Source organism: Cynocephalus volans, chromosome 12 (genome assembly GCF_027409185.1).
Source record: "Cynocephalus volans isolate mCynVol1 chromosome 12, mCynVol1.pri, whole genome shotgun sequence".
Classification (NCBI taxonomy): Eukaryota; Metazoa; Chordata; class Mammalia; order Dermoptera; family Cynocephalidae; genus Cynocephalus; species Cynocephalus volans.
This window is the reverse complement of record NC_084471.1, coordinates 66,832,080-66,857,642: the sequence shown is the minus strand read 5'-3', so window position 1 is coordinate 66,857,642 and position 25,563 is coordinate 66,832,080. Positions and strand designations below refer to the sequence as shown.

The following is a 25,563-nucleotide window of genomic DNA, read 5'->3' as shown; positions in this document are numbered from 1 at the left end:
AAAAAAAAGGAGTGAAAGAAGCTATCTTGTTCTGTCTTGCTCTTGCTCTCCTTCCTTATAAAGCCATCATAACCATGTCTGTTACTCCATGAATGAATCAATCCATTCATGAGGGCACAGTCCTCACAATCTAATCACCTCTTAGAAGTCCCATCTTTCAAATACCAAAATGGGATTTCCTACCCTCCTAACCCTGTTACAATGGCGGGGGGGTCAAGCTTCAGTGAGTTTTGGGGAGACGTTCAATCCACAGCTTTTTGGGGAGTTTTGTTTTTTGTTTTTGGTACTGGCCAGTACAGTGATCTGAAGCCTTGACCTTGAAGTTACAAGGTGGTGCTTTAACCAACTGTGTGAACTGGCCAGGCCCTCACAGGACATTATAGAGATCTGTGGAGCTAAAATTAGAAAACTTTTTGAGGACAGGAAAAATTAAAGTCATTATTTTAAAAATATGTTTAAATAATATTGATAAAAACATTCAAAAAATGCAAAATAATAGAGAAAATAAAGTAAAAATAGAAATTAAACTATACAAAGATGATTCACTGTTGAAATCTTGGTGAACATCCTTCCAGCCATCTTTTTTTTACATTTGTGTACAATTTACAAATAAATCTTTGTGTAGTTTTATTCATACTTAAATAGGATTATACTATCCACAATGCTCTGTAACCTATTTTCACGAAAAGTATGTCATGAACAGTCTTTCTATGTCAATAAATGTAAGTCTGCATCATCATTTTAAATGATTTTGTGGTGATTACATAGTATGTTTGTATTAGAATTTACTTAACCTTATTAATGTACATTTGTTTTCAGAATTTTACTGTTATAAGCAATGTGGTGAATATCATTGTACACACTTTTTAGATTAAAATTCTATAAATAATTCTACTCCTAGGTGTATGTCTAAGAGAAATGAAAACATGTCCACATAGAAACTTGTACACAAATATTTATGGTAGCATTATTCATAATAGCTCAAAAGTGGAAACAACCTAAATGTCCAATGGATGAATGGATATTGTGATATATACACACAGTGGCATGTTATTCAGCCGTAAAAAGGAACAAAGTATGAATACAATGTAGATGAAATGGAAAACATGCTAAGTGAAAGAAACCGGACACAAAAGATCACATATTGTATGATTCCTTTTATTTGAAATATCTAGAATAGGCAAATCCATAGAGACATTGGTTGTTGGGGTCTAAGGGGACAGGGGAACAGGGAGTAATTACTTAATGGGTTCGGGTGTTCTTCTAGGGTGATTAAAAAAGCAAAAAGTTTGAAAGTAGATGAAGGTGGTAGTTACACAACATTGTGAATACACTAAATGCCACTGAATTATACGCTTTTCTTTTTTTTGTGTGGTTTTTTTTAGGGGGGGGTCTGTTGTGGGATCTGAACCCGTGACCTTGGTGTTAAAAGGCTGCGCTCTGACCAACTGAGCTGTGAATTATACACTTTAAAATAGTTAATTGTATGTTATGTGAATTTCACATCATTAAAATAATTCTAAGCACTAGCGAGTCAAAGGTTGTGTATATTTGTTTTGATATTTATAGTTAAACCGAATTTCAGAAAGCTAGCAGTTTACACTCCTTTTTATCAATCTTTGCCAATGTGATGTGGGGAGAAAAAGAATCTTACTTCAATTAGCATTATTTGATTATTAGGAGTTAAATATATTTTCATTTATTATTTGTATTTTTCCTCTTGCAAGTTGCCTGTTTTTATTTTGTTGTTTTTCTGATACTTTGTTTTTATAACTCTTCCTTTATAAAATTTTTAATATTTTGCAGATGAATTTGAAACATTTTGTCATGTTCTCCAGTAAATACTTGTGGAATTTTTATTTTGATTGAATCTCTCATATTACACTTAATTATTTTCTTATTAGTTTATACACATTTCTTCCTTAGTTTAAGCTTCATTTTTTTTTTTTTTTTTTTTTAAGATGACTGGTAAGGGGATCTTAACCCTTGACTTGGTGTCGTCAGCACCACACTCTCCGAAGTGAGCGAACCGGCCATCCCTATATGGGATCTGAACCCACGGCCTTAGTGTTATCAGCACCACACTCTCCCAAGTGAGCCATGAGCCGACCCTAAGCTTCATGTTTTATATAGTTTTCGTTGCAATCCTCAATAGGATCTTTTCTTCCATTTTATTTCTAACTTCTTTTTATGTATAGGAAACGTATAGGCTTGTGTGTATTAATTTTATAATGGCCATCTTATTGCTTTCAGTAATTTTTAGTGATTTTCTGTAGGTTTCAGGTATAGTATCATATCATATGCAATTAATTTTACCTACTCTCTAATATTTATACCTCAGTTTTTTTTGGCCACGGCCAGAACTGGGATCTGAGCCCTTTACCTTGGTGTTGTAACACTGGATTCTAACCAACTGAGCTAACCAGCCACTTCACTTTTAAAGGTTTGATTATAAATTACTGCTTAATATTCTTATTAAGCAAAAGTTGAAGGAAACCGAGATAGGAAAAGGAATACCTAGATGCATAGATGAGCCCTTGTATATTTTCATGGAGTAACATTTCCATCTTTTATCGTTCTGTTATACTGTCATTGGTAATTTAGAATCGTGCTGTGTTTTTGCAACACTAGGTATAAATGAGAGATATCTCCTTTTAGTATTTATGTAGTAATATGGACAAATTAAGACGATGTATTTAGCCTCCACATTAAAAAATTAGAGTTTATGCATAGGGAGGGGTTGAAACATCAGCTGTAGTATATCAGATCATGCATAAACTTAGAGAGTCCTTTCATTAAAAGGTATTCAACATATAAGTGCTTATTTAAATGGTCACTTTAGGAATCTCAGGATGGTGTGGATTTGAAGAGTTGCTTCTTTAATATTCAAATTTGTATGTATAATGTAACTACTGTGACTACAAATGGATAAAAAGTTTATTTGTGCACATGAATTGTGATTGAAGGGAAAATGAAAAATGATAGTTCATTTGTTAGGATATTAGAATTGTGGGTGTTTGACCTCTTTTTCTGTCCCTCTTCATTACTGTTAATATTACTATAAATATTTTGTAGAACCATATATAGAGAACCATATTCATTGATGGCTACTATTAATTTTTCTTTAGGCCCTACTAGAGAAATTAATTTAGTCTTATTAGTGGCAGGCAATCTTTAGCATACTTGAGTTTAAGGTACTTATCTTTCTTGTGTATGTCTCTATTTTCCTTCAGTATTTTCTCATGCCTTTATTATCGTACAGCATCTCATTGCTATATTTGTCCAGAAAAATCTTCAAAAACATGAAATTTAATCCACATTGTTTCTTTCTCCTTTCAAGACAGCATTGTGGGGCCGGCCTGTGGCTCATTCAGGAGAGTGTGGTGCTGATAACACCAAGGCCCCGGGTTCGGATCCCATACAGGGGATGGCCGGTTCGCTCACTGGCTGAGCGTGGTGCTGACAACACCAAGTCAAGGGTTAAGATCCCCTTACCGGTCATCTTTTTTTAAAAAAAAAAAAGACAGCATTGTGCACTCAGAACAATTATTTTTGCATTACTAATCAACCCCAAGCTATTTTTAATGTGGATTAAGTGTAACTTGAATCTCTGGTAGATTATCCTTTTTCAGTGGTAAATCCAGTGGTGAGAAAATGATAGATTAATGTAGACTTTATTTTTTTGCTGTTTTACATTGTTCTTTTATTGTTGTTGTTTTAAGACATTAGTGATTGAATTTGATGTTATAAAGGATTCCCCTAGATAACTTAAAAATAACATAGTATGGGTACTAAAGTTGCACGTATGGTTGAAAGAAAATACTTTTTTTTTTTTTTTTTGGTGGTGGCTGCCTGTTAAGGCGAAAAAAACATTAAAAGTCACATTTAGGCCTCCTTTTGTTTTCCTAATATACAGTGATTTATTGAGTATCTCCCATGTGCCAAGAACAATGCTAGTATAGTTTATATTAATTTTATTTATTTATTTGGTTACTTTATTATTTTATTTTATTTTATTTTTATTTTTATTTTTTTGTCCTTTTTCGTGATTGGTAAGGGGATTACAACCCTTGGTGTTGTGTCATCCGCACTGCACTCAGCCAGTGAGCGCACCGGCCATCCCTATATAGGATCCGAACCTGCGGCGGGAGCGCCACTGCGCTCCCAGCACCGCACTCTCCCGAGTAAGCCACGGGGCCGGCACTATAATTTTATTTTTTAATTGAATATAATTATATCCACTTTGCCGATGAGGAAACTAAGGCTCAGAGAGGTTACTCAGCTAGTGAGTGGTTAAACCAGGATTCAAACCTAGGTTTGTCCAATAGCACCATTATATTGCATTACAGTATATATATAGTTGCTCTTATTAATTTTAAGTATCAGAGGCTCTCAGTAATCTTAAAATATCAAGTGATGGATGTGAACAATTCAAAAGTTAGTCAAAAGAACCTTATTAAAAACCAGCTGTAGAGCTAGGGCTAGATCTGGAGCTCACAGACCCCTTAAGCCCATTGTCCAGACTGGGTTACAAACCCTTCACACACAGGTGTACCAGCTAGGTAACTGGAAAAAAGGTCCTTGGAGCCTTGGTTGAAGAACGAGTAGTCTTTATTCAAAACACGCACGCACGCACACACACATGCATGCCGCTGCTTCATGCACACTAACTCCACCCATGCACAACTTGTTTACAAGGAATGTGCTGCACCATCTCCAACTGGACCCGAGGCGAGGGGGCCTGACTAAAGTATTCTGTTTTCCTCACACCAGCCAAGGGGAGAATTGTGTTATTTCTCCTTTAATTGAGGGAAATGATGAAGGTGTGAAATAAGTTAATTTTATCTGTTTTCTATTTAATTTTGTCAATCTCCTGCTCTTGCTAAACTAAACTGTATTCTCTTTGCTTTTATGTGCCCCCCCATTTTCCTCTGTATGTTATGTTTATATTATATATTTTTGGATTCATGATGGGTAACATAAGACTAGAATTTTTAATAAGGAAACATTGCCAAAGCTGGGAAAAAAAAATCTAGTTTCGTTGGAGAGTGTATTAGTCCATTTCTGTTGCTTATAACAAAATACTTGGAACTGGGTAATTTTTAAGAAAACAAAATTTATTGCTTACAGTTTCTGAGGCTGGAAAGTCCAAAGTCCAGGGAACACATCTGGTGAGGGTCTTGGTGGTGGTGACAATGTAGGGGTCTCACATGGCAGAAAATGGTAGAGCAGAGAGAAAAAAACTTCGTGTGCTTTCCTTTTAAAGCCCTCAGAACCACGCCCCTGACCATCATTGTTAATTAATCCATTCACTACCAGCATGGTCCTACAATCTGCTCACCTCAAGGCCCCAGCTTTCAATTATCATAATAGGATTTCCCACCCTCAAGTTACAGTGGGGATTAAGCCTCAGTGATGTTGGGAGGACATCCAATGTACAGCATAGAGACATATGAAATATTTTATACTTTCTCAAATGGTCCACTCAAAATTTGTGTTTCCAGCCCCCCATTTTTCTTCTTAAACCTCTCGCCTGGGAGGGTGGACTTTAAAAACATCCATCTATCACTTAGTTACAGTGACACCTACTGGTGAGAGCCTTTGCCACTATTGTGGTGTTTGCCATGTACTTAGGGAAGCTACCCATTTTCTGAGATGTGAAGAGCAAGTTCTTAAATCTGTAAAACATTGTTCATACACCAAAAAGATATTATTACCTTTTTAAAGCACACAGGCTAAAATTTTTTTTGGTGTGTAGATGTTTTTTAATGGTAAAAATTATATAACTTCATTACAGAAAATATGGATAATAGAAAGGGCGAAAACAAAACTAATAGAACTCTCCATCACCGTCACCAATTGGGTATGTTTTCTTTCACTTTGTGTAAATTTTAACGTATGTGTCGCTTTAGCATAGGTTTGTTCTTAGTGTGCATGTGATTTGTTGCCTTGGTTTGTTTAAATATTATAAAAAGCATTTTTCCTAAGTTGTTAGACTTTGGTAAACCACAAATTTCATTGGCTGTCTAACATTCTGTCAAGTAACTTAACAATTTCCTTATTGTTTATATTTTAAGCCATTTCTTATATTACTGTTGTAAATTTGTTGATGAATATCTTTGTTTAAATGACTTTTTCATAATTGGATTTTCTCAGTGATAACCTTTGGCGGAGAGGAAGTTTCAAAAAGGAAAACTGAAAAGAAAAACTGAACCTACCTTGCAGGAGGGATGGTGGGTCACAGGAGTTGGAGGAAGAAAAAAACACATTATGTATTTTTAAAATTTATTTCAACTCAACAAGTCTTTATTTCACCTCTGTTGTGTCCTAGGCACTAATGCTAGGTGCTTTGGGAGAAAGGTCAGAGTTCATAAAAATGTTTAAGTTTTTGTTTTTGCTTGTTAGTGAGGTTGAATATTTTTCCTTCTGGTCATTTACAAATTATATCCATTGATTCACCCACTGGTATGGTAACATTCATCTTAAAAACTTGCCAGGGCTTTTTAAAAATATATTGGTTTTCAAGTTTGTTGCAAATAACTTTCTCCAGCTCTTATTTGCTTTTTATTTTTTTTCTTTGTTGTTCTTCATTGTTTCATTGCCTATGTATATTTGCTTAAACTTTATAGCTACTTTTGCTCTCTCTCTCTCTTTTTTTTTTTTGGTGGCTGGCTGGTATGGGGATTTGAACCTGTGACCTTGATGTTATAAGGCTGTGCTCTAACTGAGCTAACTGGCTAGCCTCCCTTATTTGCTTTTTTAAATACATAAGCCTTTCATTTTTATATGTGAAATGAATCGATCTTTTGTGATTTCTTTAATGAATTTAAAGAATTATATAACATAGGGATGCCTTCTAAAAGTTTGATAATTATTGTTTCTTCGTAATTAAATGTGTGTATTTAACTCCCCTCCCTTTATTTTTCATTATAATTAATGCGGAGAAATACAAAGTAGGCAGCCTATCATTCAAGGAAACCAGTGTTAGTTTGAACATCAGATTTGTCTCTGAGCCTGCTAACATCTGCAGCAAAAAGGGCAAATGAAGATACCTCTTATCTCCTGTGTGTTATCTCACTAGATTTTGGCTCCTTTACTGCAGTTATTCTCTCTTTTACTCTAGTACCTAGCATTAATGCCTAGGACACAACAGAGGTGCAACAAAGACTTGTTGAATTGAAATACATAAAGTGTTTTTTCCTTCTTCCTTCTCCTGCAAGGTAGATTGTTTTTCTTTTCGAAACTCCACCCAACCCCCTGCCCCCCTGCTCTCCTTCCTTCTTCCCCTCCCTTCCCCTTCTCTATAGTTTGCTTCTTTTTAGCTTTGAGTTACAATTCATATACCATATAATTAATTTACTCATGTAAAAGTATAAGTTAGTTCATTTATTTTTAGTATATTCACAGAATTGTACAGTAACCACCACAATCTAATTTAAGGACATTTTTATCATCCCCAAAAGAAACACCCCCTGCCCATTAGCCGTCATTTCCCATTCTCACCCTCACCCCCAGGCAACCATTTAATATACTTTTCACCTCTAGATTTGCCCATTTTAGACATTTCATATAAATCATATAATATGCAGTCTTTTATGACTGGCTTCTTAGCATAATGTTTTCAAGGTTCATCCATGTTATAGTATGTATCAGTACTTCATTCTTTTTTATTACCAAATAATATTTATTTTGTATGGATATACCACATTTTGTTTGTTCATTTGTCAGTTGATGGACATTTGGGTTGTTTCCACTTTTTGGCTATTATGAATAATGCTTCTATGAATGTTTGTGTATGAGTTTTTGTGTGGACATACATTTCAATTTCTCTTGGGTATATACCTAGGAGTGGAGTTACTGACTTAGATTTAGTTTTAATGAGTTCCTTAGTTTGTTTCTTTGAAAGATCTTAAAAATATTTGTTGCCTCTCATTTGTCCATGTTCCTGATAGTCTTTCTATTTACTTATTCCCTAGAAATTTTGAAGTTTCCTCTATTGAACCACTAAATCTTGCCAACTTTTAATGCTGAATATTTTTTATCCATGCCTTTCTCTTCACTGGAACTGCTGTCCTACTTTAGACTTTTATCTCACTATTATCTAATGAAATATCCCAGAGTACTCCACTTTTCTTTCTTCTGAAACTCTGCCACTTAACTCTTAAACTTCTTTACTTTTTTTTTTTTCTGGCAGCAGGCCAGTATGGGGATCTGAACCCTTGACTTTGGTGTTATTAATACCATACTCTAACCAACTGAGCTAACCAGCCAGCCCTCTTATATTTCTTTTATCAGAACATTTTATTAGTACTTTATTATACAAATAATAGGACAGATAGATATTATACTTGTTGATTACATTTTGTAGCTTCCCAGTGAGATAAAACCTCTGTAATGGCTAGGATTATATCTAACTACCCCCAGAGCCTAAAACACTATCTGACACGTATCCTTATTCCTAGAAGTATGAGGGTACTGCAAAAGGTTCATGGAGGCATGGCCAGTAAGGGGATCCAAACCCTAGACCTTGGTGTTACAAGGTGGCGTGTTAACCAACTGGGCTAACCAGCCAGTCCTGTTTGTATTTTTTTTTTTAAATTCTATTTTTCCATGAACTTTTAAAAGTATCCTTTTTAGTATATATTTTCTAGGTCAAAGATCAATCACATTTTGTAACTTTTTGTTGTTGTTGTTGGCTGGCAGTTTGGGGATCTGAACCTGTGACATTGATGTACAAGGCTGTATTCTAACCAACTGAGCTAACTGGCCAGCCCTTGAAAAAAGTTGCTTTTTCTTTCTTTTTTTTTTTTTTTGCTGCTGGCTGGTACAGGGATTGAGCCCTGGACCTTGATGTTACCAGCACCACACTCTAACCAACTGAGCTAACCAGCCAGCCAGCATTTTAAAGATTTGATCTATATTGCCTCAGCATTTTAAAGATTTGATCTATATTGCCAAAATGTCCTACACACATGCCATGCTATTTCCCTGCTCTATATGTTTTTGTGCACTCAGTGTACAACTAGGAGTTGTATGAAAGTGCTTATTTCTCCATATTCTCCCTACCATCACTTTTTTAGAAATGAGTTATTTTAGGAGCCGGCCCGTGGCTCACCTGGGAGAATGTGGTGCTGATAACACCAGGCTAAGGGTTAAGATCCCCTTACCAGTCATTATTTAAAAAAAAAAAAAAAGAGTATGTCTTGCATCTTTTTTTTTTTTTTTTTTAAGGCAATTCAAGTGAAGCAGTGGGAATGGAGAAAGAACAAAGAAGTCTAACTGATTGTGATCAATTAGTTGTAAACACCATGGTTTTTTGTGTCTAATATCTGTTTAGAAATTCATCTGTCTGGGCCGGCCCCGTGGCTCACTCAGGAAGAGTGCGGCGCTGGTAGCACCGAGGCCGCAGGTTCGAATCCTATATAGGGATGGCTGGTGCACTCACTGGCTGATCGTGGTGCAGACCACACCGTGCCGAGGGTTGCGATCCCCTTACCGGTCAAAAAAAAAAGAAATTCATCTGTCTACCTTCATCTTCTTACTCTACTCTACTCTCATTCCCAAACACCATGTTTTACTCCATCCACTGTGTTCTTTTACTCTGCTCATAGTGTTCCCTTTGCCTGGAAAACTCTTGCCATCATTCTTCACCTGGCTAACTCCTCTGCATTTCTTTTTTCTTTTTTTTTTTTAAAGATGACCAGTAAGGGGATCTTAACCCTTGACTTGGTGTTGTATGGGCCAGCCCTTAACTCCTCTGCATTTCTATGCGTTCTTTAAAATTTGGCTCAAGTGTTAGCTCCTCTAGGTAGCCTCTGAAATTCCAGGCTGGGGAAATTACCCCTTTCAATACTAGAACCTCTTTGGAATGCCATCTACTATAATATGTGTCACATTATATTGAAATTATCTGTTTCTTTTGTAGTATACTTTAAGCCCTTCAAGCTCAACAACAGCAAGAACTGTGTCTTTGAACCTTCAGAACCTTAGTATAGTACCTAGAACAATAGGCAGTAAATAATTGATAAACATTTCTACACCTGTCCTTATGAAGTCCACATGATGTAGAGCACTGTAGGAGAAAGCACTAAAAGGCTGTATATTTTCAAGGAGACAAATTTGTTGAAGTATGTATATAGTAAGACCTATAAATTATCATTTGTGTATGGGTAGTGATGTAATAATTGTATATGTATAATCAGGAAAGCATGTGCAAGAAATGTTATTTATTTATTTATTTATTTATTTTTATTTATTTTATTTAAACAATATACAATGTAATTGATTTTTATATCCCTTTACCAATTCCTCCCTCCCCTCTGCGTCTCCCCCCTCCCAACCATCAACATTATATCTGTTCACTTGTCTTAACAAGTTCAGGGAATTGTGATTGTTGTGTCTTCTTCCACACCCCACCCCCCATTTGTTTGTATACTTACTTACTTATTTTTAGCTCCCACAAATAAGGGAGAACGTGGTATTTCTCTGTCTGTGCCTGACTTATTTCACTTAATATAATTTTTACTAAGTCCATCCTTGTTGCTGTGAATGGCAGTATTTCATTCTTTTTTATAGCAGAGTAGAATTCCATTGTGTAGATATACCACATTTTCCATGTCCACTCATCTGACAATGGACATTTGGGCTGGTTCCAACTCTTGGCTATTGTAAATAGTGCTGCAATAAACATGGGAGTACAAGTATCCCTTTGACATGATGATTTCCATTCCTCTACGTATATTCCCAGCAGTGGAATAGCTGGGTCATATAGTAGATCTATCTTTAATTGTTTGAGGAACCTCCAAACTATTTTCACTAAAGGCCGCACCATCTGGCAGTCCCTTGAACAGTGTAGGAGAGTTCTTTTTTCTCTGCAACCTTGTCCGCATTTATCATTCTCAGTCTTTTAGATATTAGTCATCCTAACTGGAGTGAGATGGTACCTCAGTGTGGTTTTGATTTGCATTTCCCGAATGCTGAGTGATGTTGAGCATGTTTTCATGTCTCTGTTGGCCATTCGTATATCTTCCTTTGAGAAATGCCTATTCAGCTCCTTTGCCCATTTTTTAATCGTGTTACTTGTTTTTTTGCTGTAAAGTTGTTGAGTTCCTTGTATATTCTGGATTTTAATCCTTTGTCAGATGTATATTTTGCAAATATTTTCTCCCACTCTGTTGGTTCTCTTTTACCTCTGATAATTGTTTCTTTTGCTGTGCAGAAGCTTTTAGAAGCTTTTTAATCCCATTTATTTTTTTTTAATTTATTTTTTATTAGCATATTCATTGTTACAAATCATACTTATTGTTCATGCTCCCTATCCAATCTGTCCCCTTTCCTTCTCCCCCAACTTATGTTATATTTCTTTCTTTCTTTCTTTCTTTTCATTTTATTTTATTTTGTCGGTATACAATGTGGTTCCAGAATATACAAGGAACTCAAACAACTTTACAAGATAAAAACAAGCAACCCAATTAAAGAATGGGCAAAAGAGCTAAGCAGGCATTTCTCTAAGGAAGATATACAAATGGCCAACAGACATATGAAAAAATGCTCAACATCACTCAGCATCCGGGAAATACAAATCAAAACTACACTGAGATACCATCTCACCCCAGTTAGGATGGCTAAAATCCAAAAGACTCTGAACGATAAATGCTGGCGAGGTTGCGGAGAAAAAGGAACTCTCATACATTGTTGGTGGGACTGCAAAATGGTGCAGCCTCTATGGAAAATGGTATGGAGGTTCCTCAAACAATTGCAGATAGATCTACCATATGACCCAGCTATCCCTCTGCTGGGAATATACCCAGAGGAATGGAAATCATCAAGTCGAAGATATATACCTGTTCCCCAATGTTCATCGCAGCACTCTTTACAATAGCCAAGAGTTGGAACCAGCCCAAATGTCCATCATCGGATGAGTGGATACGGAAAATGTGGTATATCTACACAATGGAATACTACTCAGCTATAAAAACGAATGAAATACTGCCATTTGCAACAACATGGATGGACCTTGAGAGAATTACATTAAGTGAAACAAGTCAGGCACAGAAAGAGAAATACCACATGTTCTCACTTATTGGTGGGAGCTAAAAATAAATAAATAAATTCACACACACACACACAAAAACTGGGAGATGGGGGGGAGAAGACATAACAACTACAGTTCCTTGAAGTTGATATGACAAGCAAACAGAAAGGACATTGTTGGGTGGGAGGGAGGAGAGGGAGGAAGGAGGGGGGTTTCGGTAATGGGCCGCAATAATCAGCCACATTGTATATCGACAAAATAAAATTTAAAAAATAAATAAAATAAAATAAAATAAAAAGAAAGTTAAGTTTTTAAAAAAAAATTTTTTTTTTTAGTTACTTTGCAAAAACAATAGAAAAAAGAGCTATAAAGCCATGAAGCTCCGAAAAAAAACATCCTGGCTGTCTTGCTCCTAAAATTATAAGAAAACTCATTTCGTTTAAAAGTGAGTTTGAGGGGCTGGCCAGTTAGCTCAGATGTTTAAAGTGTGCTCTTACAATACCAAGGTCAAGGGTTAGGATTCCCATACTGGCCAGCCACTAAAAAAAAATAATTAAAAAAATAAAAATGAGTTTGAATCCATATGAAGGTACTATTAGCAAAAGACAATAACAGAAAAAAGCAGAAAAGTATTCCCTCAGATAGTAAAAGGACCCTGAAAAGACATGCCCACGAAAGAAATGAAAATTAAAATGATCTAAAAGAATATAAGGAAACAATAGAACTTGAGAGAGAAAGTATACTTTCAAATTAGAGGCCTGGCCGCTTAGCTCAGTTGATTAGAGCAGTGTTATAACACTAAGGTCAACAGTTCACTTCCCTGTCCTGGCCAGCTGCCAACAAAAAAAAAAAAAAAAAAATTCAAATTAGAAAAAAACTCAGAAATGAGGAGGGTGGAGAAAAAGAGAATTTGAAAAGTGAAGTGCCAAACTTCAGGAAAAAATTAGAAGTAAGTCATTTTGGAAATAAAGATGAGACCAAAAGGAACATGAATAAATAAGCACAACAGATAATGGCTCAGTAAAATGAAAAGACAGATAATTTTTATATGTAATAGAGAAGGAAGCTTTTAAAAATAAAAAGAGAGGGGCCGACCCCGTGGCGCACTTGGGAGAGTGCGGTGCTGGGAGCGCAGCAGTGCTCCCGCCCGCGGGTTCGGATCCTATATAAGGATGGCCGGTGCGCTGCTCACTGGCTGAGCGCAGTGCGGCCGGTCACAAAAAGACAAAAAAAAATAAAAATAAAAAGAGAGGGCCGACCCCGTGGCGCACTCGGGAGAGTGCAGCGCTGGGAGCGCAGCGACGCTCCCTCTGCGGGTTCGGATCCTGTATAGGAATGGCCGGTGCGATCACTGGCTGAGTGCCGGTCACGAAAAGACAAAAAAATAAATAAATAAAATAAAATAAATAAAAATAAAAAGAGAAAGGTAAAAGGGATGAGAGAAAATGATATGAAATAAAGGCAAAGAAGAGCCAGCATTGAAATGAACAAAGTCCCCAAGAAAACCAAGGCCATGGGACAGAAGGAAAACTTTGTAAAAGTGTGCCTGGGGAAGACCCAGTGTGGTATTAATGATCTACATGAGAATACTTCAAAAAGTTCCTGGAGGCTGGCCTGTTAGTCAATTAGAACACAGTGTTATGACACCAAAGTCAAGGGTTCGGATCCCTCTACCAGCCAGCTGCAAACAGTTTGTGGAAAAATTGAGTTAAAAAATGATACAAATCCTTCCATAAACTTTCTGTGTGTTTTTTGTTTCTTTGTTTTTTGGTCGCTTGCTGGTACGGGGATCCAAACCTTGACTTTGGTGTTACAACACCACGCTCAAACTGGTTGAGCTAACCCACCAGCCCTCTTCCATGAACTTTTTGAAGACCCTTTCTGTGTGTGTGTGTGTGTGTCGGTGTGTGTGTGTTGGTGTGTGTGTGTGGGTGTGTGTCGGTGTGTGTGTGTGTGTCGGTGTGTGTGTGTGTGTGTGTCAGTTTTTGTCCATGGTTTCTGGCTCCCCAAGGCAGGATTCTAATCTTCTGCCTGTGTTGGAGTTAGCCATAAAGAAATCCTCTGAACTATCTTGTGAGATTGTAGGTGATAAGACCCCCATTTCAGAAGGGGGTCCTGCCCGATACCTGGGAGGAAGAAATGGTGCACAGAGAGGCAAGAGGGTTCTGAACAAACAGACCTTGCTAAATTTCCCCATTCAGTCGATTAGTATTAAATCATACTCTCTTTGTCCACACTTCTTCATGGTTGTCTGTGCTTCAGTCATGCCTACATAATGAAGCTTCCATAAACCCCCAAAGCACAGGATTTTGGGTGGTTCCTGGAGGGTGGTATGCCATGGAAGTGCATGGAAGCTCCATGTCCTTTCCCCCGTACCTTGCTCCATGCCTATCTTCATCTGTATCCTTTGTAATGTCCTTTATGATAAACCAGTAAACATAAATATGCGTTTCCCTTAGTTCTGTGAGCTGCTCTAGCAGATTAATTGAACCCAGGGAGGGGGTTGTGGGTACTCTCATTTAGACTTTTGATAGCCTGTTCAGTGCGCATAGGTGATGTGTTACAGGTTCATCCAAAAATACATTGGATTACCATTAAGAGAATCAAGGAAATAAAACACTAGGCAAGAATTTTATATCTAGACAAATAAACCTCCAAGTACATATGAAGGCCACAGATAACACTAACATGTAAGAATTTAGTGGCTACAAAGATTCCAAAGAAAAGAACATTTATTTAAAAGTTTAGGAAGTAGCATTCACATCCCTTCCTGTGGAATCTACTTCAAATACCAAAATTACTAGAGAACCAGATTGTGGTGTCTAATTACTAATTTCTTACGAAAAGGAGCGAGGAATACAAGGAATACTTGAAGAAATAGCTAATTCTAGATCTAGAGCAGGTAATTAGTACTGAATGTGGGATATCAATGTTAAAAGGACTCAGGAGCCACCTTGGTTATGTCTGTGGTCAGGTGTGGGACAGTTTGAGTATCAAATAAGAGTAATAACTGCAATGTGTTGAAGCATCAATATGTTTAAATCCAGGAGTCATGTTGATACAAAAAAGAAAACGGATTGACTGCAAGGGAGTATGAGGGAGCTAATTGAGGTAGTCTTACTTGTATTAGTGGTTACCTTACTGTATACATTTGTCTACACCATGGTTTCTCAACCTCAGCACTATTGTCATTTTGAACTGGATAAATTTTGTGGGGGAGGCATGAGCTGTCTTGTGCATTATAGGATGTTTAGCAGCACTGGATGCCAGATGTGACAGTCAAAAATGTCTACAGCCATTGCCATATGTCTCCTGGAGAGTAAAATGACACCAGTTGAGGACTCTGGTCTAAACTTATCTAAAGGGTAAATTGTATTATATGTTAAATTATATCTCAATAAAATTGATTTTTAAGAAAAAGAATACTCATTGGTTACTTTTAGAAGATTCTATGAAACCAACTCATTATTTTGAAAACTGATAATTAAAAACAGAGTCAAGCATTTTTCTTGCCTCTTCTACATTAACTGTACCTCACAGTAACCAAGTAGCTGATACAGGGATGAATTTGGGGGCCAACTATATATATGTTTTTGGCATTACATTTTATCAATTTCATTTGTCAGTTTTTCTGCCATTAACAGTGGAATTCTAATATTCCCTTCTATTTTCTTTCCCACTTCCTCTCTGATTTGCTACCTCTAATTCACTTTGGACTGGAAAACCAGATTAGCAAATTTATTATGAGTTAAAATGATAAAGTACCAAGTACCATAAAACATCTATTTCTATTTCTTAGAGACTGTTTTATTTTCTGATTTGGGGCCATATTCTGAATACCTGATGTTTCTCATGTGTAAGTGATGTGTTCCAGGTTGAATATACTTTATTTGGAATACTTGGGCCCAGAAGTGTTTCACATTTTGGATGTTTTTGTATTTTGGATTACTTGCATTATGTACTTACTGGTTCAGCATCCCTAATCTGAAAACCCAAAACCCCAAATGCTCCAGCGAGCATTTCCTTTGACTATCATGTTGGCACTCAGAATGTTTCCAATTTTGGAGCATTTTGGATTTTCAGATTAGGGATATTCAACCTGCACTAGTGTTCTGTCATCAAGGCTGAACACACAAGCACATCATGGTCTGAGATATACTTCTTTGAATTAAATCTATTGTATAAAATGAAACACATTTAGAAAACCCAGTGTGTGCTTAATATAGGTATAGTTTTCAAGTTCAGCCTTACCATATTAATACCTACTGAATTAAAGAACACAATTATTCCCAAAATTATTCCAGCGAGCAGATAAATAGGGAAGGGAAACCCCTGGAGTGTCTTTGGAAGTGTACGTGAACCAGCCTTTTGAAAGTTACTGAGGAGGTTCTTATTTCATCTTATTTCAGTATTGCTCATGTTTTTTTCTCACAGGAGAGTAAGGTTTTGACTTACGGTGGTCTTCTTGAAAGTTCATGAATTCAGCATACTTCTTCACTTTGAAGAAACTGAAAAAGTGTGTATAACAGCCATAGCTGTTTCAGAAACTGATGCTAGAGGCAACCACTAGGCTGGACAAAACTGTTGTTACACTGTGCCTCTGGTTTACTCATTACTTTCATCACGGAAAGGAAACTCTTTATTTCATTGCTTAACCAGTGCCATATTTTAAGATAAAACTTCTTTTTCTAAAACTATTATTAGAAGGAGTGAGAAACAGATTCTGGTCTGATGTTGATACTTTGTTGGGGTTTCATCCCTCTTTTTTGTTAAAAAATATTTGAAATTGTTAATTATGTCTAACACCATTCCCAGTTTTCATATATTAAAAAAGCTTTTGAAATCATGGCAGGAGTTCAGGAGGGTATTAGTTTTGACTGTCTGTTTTGTAAGAATTATAAAGAGTTGGCAATACATAGTTTTAGAGAGTCCTGATATCTAAGTATGCCTTTGTTTCCCTCTTTACTGAATTATACCCTATCCTAAATGTTATTCCTATTCTTCAATGAAATAGGAAAAGGTTTGCCTCTTTCCAGTTGATTGGGGTAGAGGAGAACTTTGGGGAATAATGAATTGCTCCTCAAATTTTAATGGAGTTGGGTTAGCTTGGAAAATAGATCAAAGATAGTTTGCTTATATGCACCAAATTTTGTCATTTGTTTCTAGAGACCTGTTGTAGGTAGCTGGATATCTAGTCTCATAAATTTCTCTTCTGAAGGTAATTTTTGTGGTAGGTAACTGGTGGTACTAATTAGCCTGCTGAGCTATATATAGACCAGTTCTTTCTTTCTTTTTTTTTTTTTTTGGTGGCTGGCCAGTATGGGGATCTGAACCCTTGACCTTGGTGTTTATATGGGCTTATTTCAAAGGATAAATTTCCCATCCTTACTAGAGGGAGTTTCCATTTAGTAACATGTATAGTTTTTTAAGGTCAATTGGTTTAACAAAATATTGGTATATATGTATTCCATGATTTCTCACTATGTTTTTGCTACTTCTCAAGATATTTTTCTAATAAAGAATGTTTGCTACGTGACAGGCACTATGCTAAGCACCTTATATGTATTATTTCATTTGTTTTTCATGATAACTTCATGAGATTGATATTTCATCCCAGTTTTACTGACAGAGAAACAGATAACTGGAGAAGTTATTTGCTCACTGTCAGAAAGCTAATCATAGTGGATTAAAAGGACTCATCTAGGTCTGGTTTATTCCAAATCCTGTTCTTAACCCTGTACTCCAGTTTGTCTTCCCAGTTTTTACCTCCACCAATACATGAAAATCTCAAAACGTTCTAATTAAATTTATTTTAATGCCATACACTGCAGTTTAGAAGTGATTGATAGGGTGAGAAGGAAAGTACAAGGAGAGCTTTATTAGGCATAGTAACTCAAAATTATGTTGATGAGCTTAAAAGAGTGCAATTAGGTACGGAATAAAATCAAGAGCCTGGATTTCTAGATATTATGTCTGACCTATCCCATTTACTTAGTTTCCTTCTTTATAAAAGAGATAAAACAAAGCAGGCTAATTCAACACTCTCCATTTGTATAAATCTTAAATATGGATAGAGTCATTAACTAATTTACAAGATGCTTTCATAGGTGAATCCTTGTTGATAGTAAATGCTTTGAAAACTTGAGAAGAATGTTATCTGTTCCTTTATAAAGCATTACTTTTTTCCACTGGCCTAGAGCATTGTTTGAAATGTCAGGTGTGACTCATTAATGGTTTGTAAAATCAGTATACTGGGTCATGACCAGCATGTCCCAATATAAAATTTAAATGAGTCTAAAAAGGGGGCTGGCCAATTCGAGCATGTTGTTATAACACCAAGTTCAAGGGTTTGGATCCCTGTACTGGCCAGCCGCCAAAAAAAAAAAAGTAACATATTTCAGCAGACAATACTTACAGTAAGGGTGAGTATTTGTGAAATTTTTATTTCAGTTATATGCGTTTGTTCTCAGTCACAGTGTCAAGCATTTTTTTATGATGGGTTGCAAGTATTTTTTTTAAAGATGACCGGTAAGGGGCTCTTAAACCCTTGACTTGGTGTTGTCAGCACCATGCACACCCAGTGAGCTAACCGTCCATCCCTATATGGGATCCGAACCCGTGGCCTTGGAGTTAGCAGCACCACACTCTCCTGAGTGAGCCACGGGCCAGTCCTGCAAGTTTTAAAAGTTTGAAAAACATTGGCCTAGAGCTTTGTACCATTTATCTATTTTAGGTTAACCAGGACAGAAATTATAGTGAGTTCACATAAAGTTCACGGGTTCGGATCCCTATGTAGGGATGGCTGGTTCTCTCACTTGGGAGAGCATGGTGCTGACAACACCAAGTCAAGGGTTAAGATCCCCTTACAGGTCATCTTTTAAAATAAAATAAAAATAAAAGCAAGTGACATCAGCCAACACAATAAAATGAGTACTTGATATTTTCTTCCTTTTTCTAGCATTCTAAAAAACATGGAATCCCAAATTAAAACTTTCCTGTGGCATGTAGCTATGATGCAGAATTGACTTTGACCTCAGCTCTTTCTCTCCTCATTGTGTAAAAATTTAGAATATACATGTACTATTCCCCGCTGGATATTCAGGACAATTTTTTTTTGCTCATTTCAGACAAAACCCATCTATCCTTTGAGATTTCTCAGGTTTTGTATGATTTCTAACTTTTTAAAGTCTTATTTTCAGTCATTTCCATAGCATTTTAGCCCTGGAGATACTTGAGAATGAGTAAGAGATTTGTGGGACATCTTTCTCTGACAGTATATAACTTTGTCCCATTCTTTTTAATGGCTGCATAGTAGTCCATTTTTTATTATAATTTACTTAACTAGTTTCTTAATGGTAAATGTGTAGATTGTTTTCAGTTTTTTATTTTTATAAAGCCACAGAAAACATTATTGTCACATGTCTTTGTATAATTGTGAGTATATCCATAGAACTTTACTGGTTCAAAGTAAACATGCATTTAAATTTTCAACAGTACTGCCAAATTGGCCTTCAAAAAGGTGGTACTAGGGCCGGGCTGTGGCTCACTTGGGAGAGTGTGATGCTTGTAACACCAGGGCCACGGGTTCGGATCTCTGTATAGAGATGGCCGGTTAGCTCACTTGGGAGAGCGTGGTGCTGACAACAACAAGTCAAGGGTTAAGTTCCCCTTACTGGTCATCTTTAAAAAAAAAAGAAAAAGAAAAAATGTGGTATTAATTTATCACCACCTGTATATGAAAATGTCTATTTCCCCATACTCTTGCCAATGCCATATATTATCAGAGTTTTAACTTTTGGTAATCTTATATGTGAAGAATTGCAAATTCATCATAACTAAAGTTGCTTTTTTAAAATTATGAGTAATACCAGCCAGCAGCCAAAAAAAATTATGAGAAAGATTGATCAAATTTTCATATGCTTTTTGACTCTTTGTATTTTTGGTGATGATTTTTAAGATTTCAAGTATTGGTGGTTTCAGTGAATGTAGCTATAAAACTTTGAAGAATTGTGAATGTAGGGTGTCACTGAGAGATGCTTGCAGCTTTTATAACCTCCTCAATTCCCATCTTGTGATCTCTTAATTTCAGGTGATCATGGAACTCAGCTTGGCCTCCATGGGGCTGGTGGTGATGGAATACATGATGACACAGCAGGCGGAGAGGAAGGAGAGAACAGCCCCGATCCCCAACCCCAAGCTGGTCGGAGGACCCGGAGGGAAGCATGCACCTGCCCCTACTGTAAAGACAGTGAAGGAAGGTGAGTTGACCCAGCCAGTCTCTGACAAGTATATATATATATTTTTTTTTTAAAAATTAATGGATTTGGAGGTAAGAGGAAGAGGATCATTTTTTAATATTTGAGACTTAGCAAGGGCTGTCCTGTGGCTCACTTGGGAGAGTGTGGTGCTGATAACACCAAATCAAGGGTTAAGATCCCCTTACCAGTCATCTTAAAAAAAAAAAAAAAAAGATGACCGGTAAGGGGATCTTAACCCTTGATTTGGTGTTAGCACTACGCTCTCCCAAGTGAGCTAACCGGCCATCCCTATGTGGGGATCCGAACCTGTGGCCTTGGTGTTATCAGCACCACACTCTCCCGAGTGAGCCATGGGCCGGCCCCTGGTCATCTTTAAAAAAAAAAAAAAAAAAAGACTCAGCAGTATTGCAAAGGGATAGTACAGTTTTTGGTTTCAGCTTTGAACCTTTAATAGACTCTAAGATATTGGACCTTAATAGGTGCCTGCTTTCACCTAGAGAAAAGGAAATCAGATGGAGCCAGCTGGTCTAATGATTGCTACTAGATGTCTGTTTTGAGATGGTTTTAACAAGGTTGTTGTCTTGCAAAGAAAAATAAATTTTCCTATTGTAATTTTTTTTTTTAATAGTGGCTTTTTGAGAATCATAAGAGTTCTCCAGAGTCATTTTTTCCTTCAAAATAAACAAAAATGCTTACTCCATATAGAAAATTCCTTCATCAGGGAATCTAAAGTGTCCTGCAGAGCAAGGTTCTGGTGAATTTTCTCATTAGTAATCTCTGGAGATCTAAGATCTCTTTTTTTCCTTCAAGTTGTAGCTTTTGAAAGAGAATAGAATGTCACATAGTAAGTTTTATCCCATTAAAATAAGCACAAAAATAGAAAAACAAGAAAAGTATCAAAACAGAAAATAGTTTGAGTTCTTTGTAGTTTACTGTATGTTACAAGAAATGCAGACCAGGTATCCTTGTGTCAAAAGTACAGTTTCCCTCTAACAAAGTTTAAAGTGGGTTATATTTCTGAAGGAAGTTCTCTGATTTTCACCAAAGTGTGATTTCATTACTGTTATGGTTCTTTTCTCCTCTGCTAATATGGGCTGTTAAAACGCAAAAAAAGTCCCTCTTGAAAATCTCGTCATTGCCCACTAATGGATCACACATGGAACATATTGGTTTGGTAGAAACGTTGCAGAATTGATTCCTGAGAGGAGCTTGGGATCTGCTCCATGTAGGGATTTTTTTTTTTTTTTTTCATACCTTGATTTAGTTAGGGTCCTCATTCCCCTCTTTTAACTTTTATCCAGCCCATTTTCCTCATCCCCTGAGGTCCCTGATATTGCCCTAGCTTTTCAGCTTTTAATCTTAAGAGAAAATTTCTGTAATTGTAAAATATTATATTTTATTTAAAGTTCTCCACCAAGTGCTTAAATAGAGACATAGTCACAGTATTTCATACTCCAGGGAGATGCTTAGATTGAGATTTAAATTCCCTGAAAAATAGAAGAAAGTGCTTTGCAAACTTCACAAGTCACCATGAGTGCGATTGTCTCTTCAAACATGCAGTGAAACTGATTAAGAAACAGGAAAGCATGAAAGAGCAAATATCCAGTAGAGAGGAAACCTACAACTTGAGTTTTAGGTATTAGGAACCAGAATCTGATAAAGATTTATCTTTTGATACTAAAAAGTCTTTTTTTAAAAATAAAAGTTTAGGGGCCGACCCCACGGCGCACTCGGGAGGGTGCGGCTCTGGGAGCGCAGCAGTGCTCCCGCTGCGGGTTCGGATCCTATATAAGGATGGCCTGTGCGCTCACTGGCTGAGCGCGGTGCGGCTGGTCACAAAAAGACAAATAAATAAATAAATAAAAGTTTAGAGCTGGCCCGTGGCTCACTTGGGAGAGTGTGTTGCTGATAACACCAAGGCCACAGGTTTGGATCCCTATATAGGGATGGCCGGTTAGCTCACTTGGGAGAGTGTGGTGCTGACAACACCAAGTCAAGAGTTAAGATCCACCTTACCGGTCATCTTCAAAATAAATAAATAAATAAATGTTTGCATTAGTTTTGAGTGGGTTGGGTAATTGCTGTTTACGCTTTGTGGTTCTTTAATTTCTGTCTCTAGAATGAATGATGAATAGTTGTGTTCTCACTTTCAGGGGCTCTGGGGATCCTGGCAAAAAGAAACAGCATATTTGCCACATCCAAGGCTGTGGCAAAGTATATGGCAAGACCTCACACCTACGGGCACACTTGCGCTGGCATACAGGCGAGAGGCCATTCATGTGTACCTGGTCATACTGTGGGAAACGCTTCACACGTTCAGATGAGCTACAGAGGCACAAACGCACACACACAGGTGAGCAAGAGCCTAGGGTAGGGAGAAATAGTAAGAGACCAGAATGGAGAGACACAAAATATACCTGTGAAATAACTCAAATTTCTGAGCACGTTACATTTGAAACTGAATTATGTGGGTCACAAATGGAAATGGACTTAATCTGGAAAACTTTTAAGAAGGAAGAAACTAGGTTTTGTGCGAGATTTTGAAGGTGGAACATTGAGCTCATTACTCTTTTTGGTCTCTGTACTGCTTACTCTTCTACAGAGTTCTGCCTTTTTTACTAAGTAATCCACAACCTTTATCTATTTTTCTTCCCTTAAAGAGGAAAAGATACTTGCCAGATTTTTCCTGTTCTTACCACCTTTTATGACTGGCCTTATTGTGCATATAGTTTAAAGGCAGTGAATTAGGCAAGAAGGTACCCCCACTTCTTGACATGTCAGCTTCTTATCTTCTTTCTCTTCCTTTACTTAGGTGAGAAGAAATTTGCCTGCCCTGAGTGTCCTAAGCGCTTCATGAGGAGTGACCACCTGTCAAAACATATCAAGACCCACCAGAATAAGAAGGGAGGCCCAGGTGTAGCCCTGAGTGTGGGCACTTTGCCCCTGGACAGTGGGGCAGGCTCAGAAGGCAGTGGTGCTGCCACCCCTTCAGCCCTTATTACCACCAATATGGTAGCCATGGAGGCCATCTGTCCAGAGGGTATTGCCCGTCTTGCCAACAGTGGCATCAACGTCATGCAGGTGGCAGATCTGCAGTCCATTAATATCAGTGGCAATGGCTTCTGAAATCAGGCACCCGGGGCCAGAGACATGTGGGCCATACCCGTCAACCCTGGGATGCAAGGTAGCATGGGTCCAAGAGACATGGAGAGAGAGAGAGCCAAGAGGCATTAAAATGCAGGGTGGTGGGAAGAATTGGGGGAGGAATACAAGAGAAGAGATGGGGTCCTGGCATCTGCTTATATCATCAGTGCCTCCTTGAAGGTGGGAAACATTAGTGAAAATTCTGTTGGTGCCACCCTTTGTGAGCATTTGTTTGATCACAGTATCTTCTTATACTTCTTACCCCAGTCTCCCCTTCCTGTGCTTCCCTTCTCAGCTCTCCCATGATGGATCCACCCCCCCTTTCCTAAAGCCATCATGCCTTGATAAATATATATGATCATTGAAATACTTTTTAACAAAAAACAGATTCTATATTATATATATATATTAAAAAATTTATGGAGAGATGCATTCATAGGGGTTGGCTGGGAGGAGGAAGGAGACCATTCTGTGACCAAAATACCTTGGTCATTTTTTTTTATATTGCCTTATTTCCCTATGGCTGAGCCTTGTTGTGACACATCAGGCTTTTCAATAGATGTTGTTGTGGCTTACCACCAGATTAAGCATTCATATGCTCTGCTTTTAGTTTATATATACATACATAATATTTTTCCTTTCTTAATTTTGTCTTTTTATTTGGGATCAGCTTTTTGCACTCCTTTCCTGACTCAGTCCTTTCTATCTCCCCTTTTCTCACCTGATTGCTTCTTGTAAAGACCTTAGTCCCAGCAGCAGAATGGAAAAACCTTGAAGCCCAGGCTGATACTTGAGGTAGCTGTGGAGGGAGTGTTCAAAATTCTACTGACGCAGGCACCTTCTTGGTGCTGGAGAGTCAAAGGCATCTCCCTTCATTAGCTGCTCTAAGCTTTGAGAATCAGAAGTCTTTCTATGTAATTGTGCAGAAGAACCTTTGAAGGTGATAATCTGGGATCAGTTTGTATAAACTGCCAAAAAATGGTCAAATAATAGATAGGGGCTTTCAGTAGGAAAAAAAGATGTGCTCAGAAGAGGAAGTGACTCATAGTACTTGGGTTCAGAAGTTAGTGGGGTATTTGGACTTTGGTACCACTGTCTTCCAAGGTAGCTCTAAGCTTTCATATGTGGGGTTCTGAGTTCACATTCTGAAAGGAATTACACTTCCTCTTTTGAACATCCTAGTAGTTTCTTTCCTGTTAGGTCGTTAAAGAGCATCAGCCAGTGTGAATCTGTTCTGGGTTTCCATTCTGCAGAACTTCAGAGCATGTACTAATATGTAGACAGTGGTTCTTATCTTTTCCCTTAACTCTTCCTTGTATGTACTTGGGTGGTTCCTAAGGGAAAAGGAAGCACACGATCATGGGAATGATAGCCCAGAACAAAAAGAAATCTTGTCTTACCACTGTGGTTTATAGGAGAGATTGGGAGAAATCATCCTGCTTTCTCCACGGCCTGATTCCGGAAGAGGCTGATCCAAAAATTATAGCGGCAGGGAACTCTTAGTGTGTTTGGCACTGAGATTTATATGCAACCAGAATTGTCCTCAAGGCCCAGCCATTAAAGCATTGTCTCTCTTGACCTTCTGGTATCTTGTTAGAGAGCTTTTCACTGTGAGGAAGTGTGGAAATGGCTGTGTGTATGTGTGTAATCTGTTAGATTGGGGATAGGTTTTCTGTTAGCCAATATAAAAAGAGACCTGCAATAAAAAATTACCCTAATCTGATAGAAAGTGAAATGTTTGTGTATGACTGTGTGCGTGAATGTGTGTTTGTGCCTATATATCTACACACAGATGAGAAATTATATTTGAAATTGTTGGAAAATAAATTCAGATCAAAATGCCTTTCAGGCCCATTACCTAGAAATTTATCTTGAAACCTGGGTATGTTTGTGAGGTCATTTCTCTGCTTAGGCAAAATCAGTTGTAATTATGAATGGGGGATATTCTATTGCACTTTTTAAAGAAGAAACTATTTTTATGTTTGAAAGTGAAACCAACATCCAGATCTATAGCAAAGTCCTTGTTCTTTTCATAAGTCTTTTTTACCATGGCTACAAATAGAAGATGCTATGATTCTATTATATATTTTATATAAAATCCATTCAAATTAGGTTTTGGGTAAGTTT

General features: G+C 37.3%; 1 protein-coding gene across 1 annotated transcript in view; it reads left to right on the top strand.

The window, feature by feature from the left end:
• Positions 1–25,301, top strand: part of SP1 (Sp1 transcription factor) — a 43,531-nt gene extending 18,230 nt beyond the window's left edge. The window contains exons 4-6 of the mRNA XM_063075177.1: positions 20,124–20,292; positions 22,446–22,645; positions 23,105–25,301. Coding sequence (XP_062931247.1) covers positions 20,124–20,292; positions 22,446–22,645; positions 23,105–23,418 — 683 coding nt within the window. The 3' untranslated portion in view covers positions 23,419–25,301. The remainder of the gene's footprint in view (positions 1–20,123; positions 20,293–22,445; positions 22,646–23,104) is intronic.
• Positions 25,302–25,563: the final 262 nt, after the last annotated feature.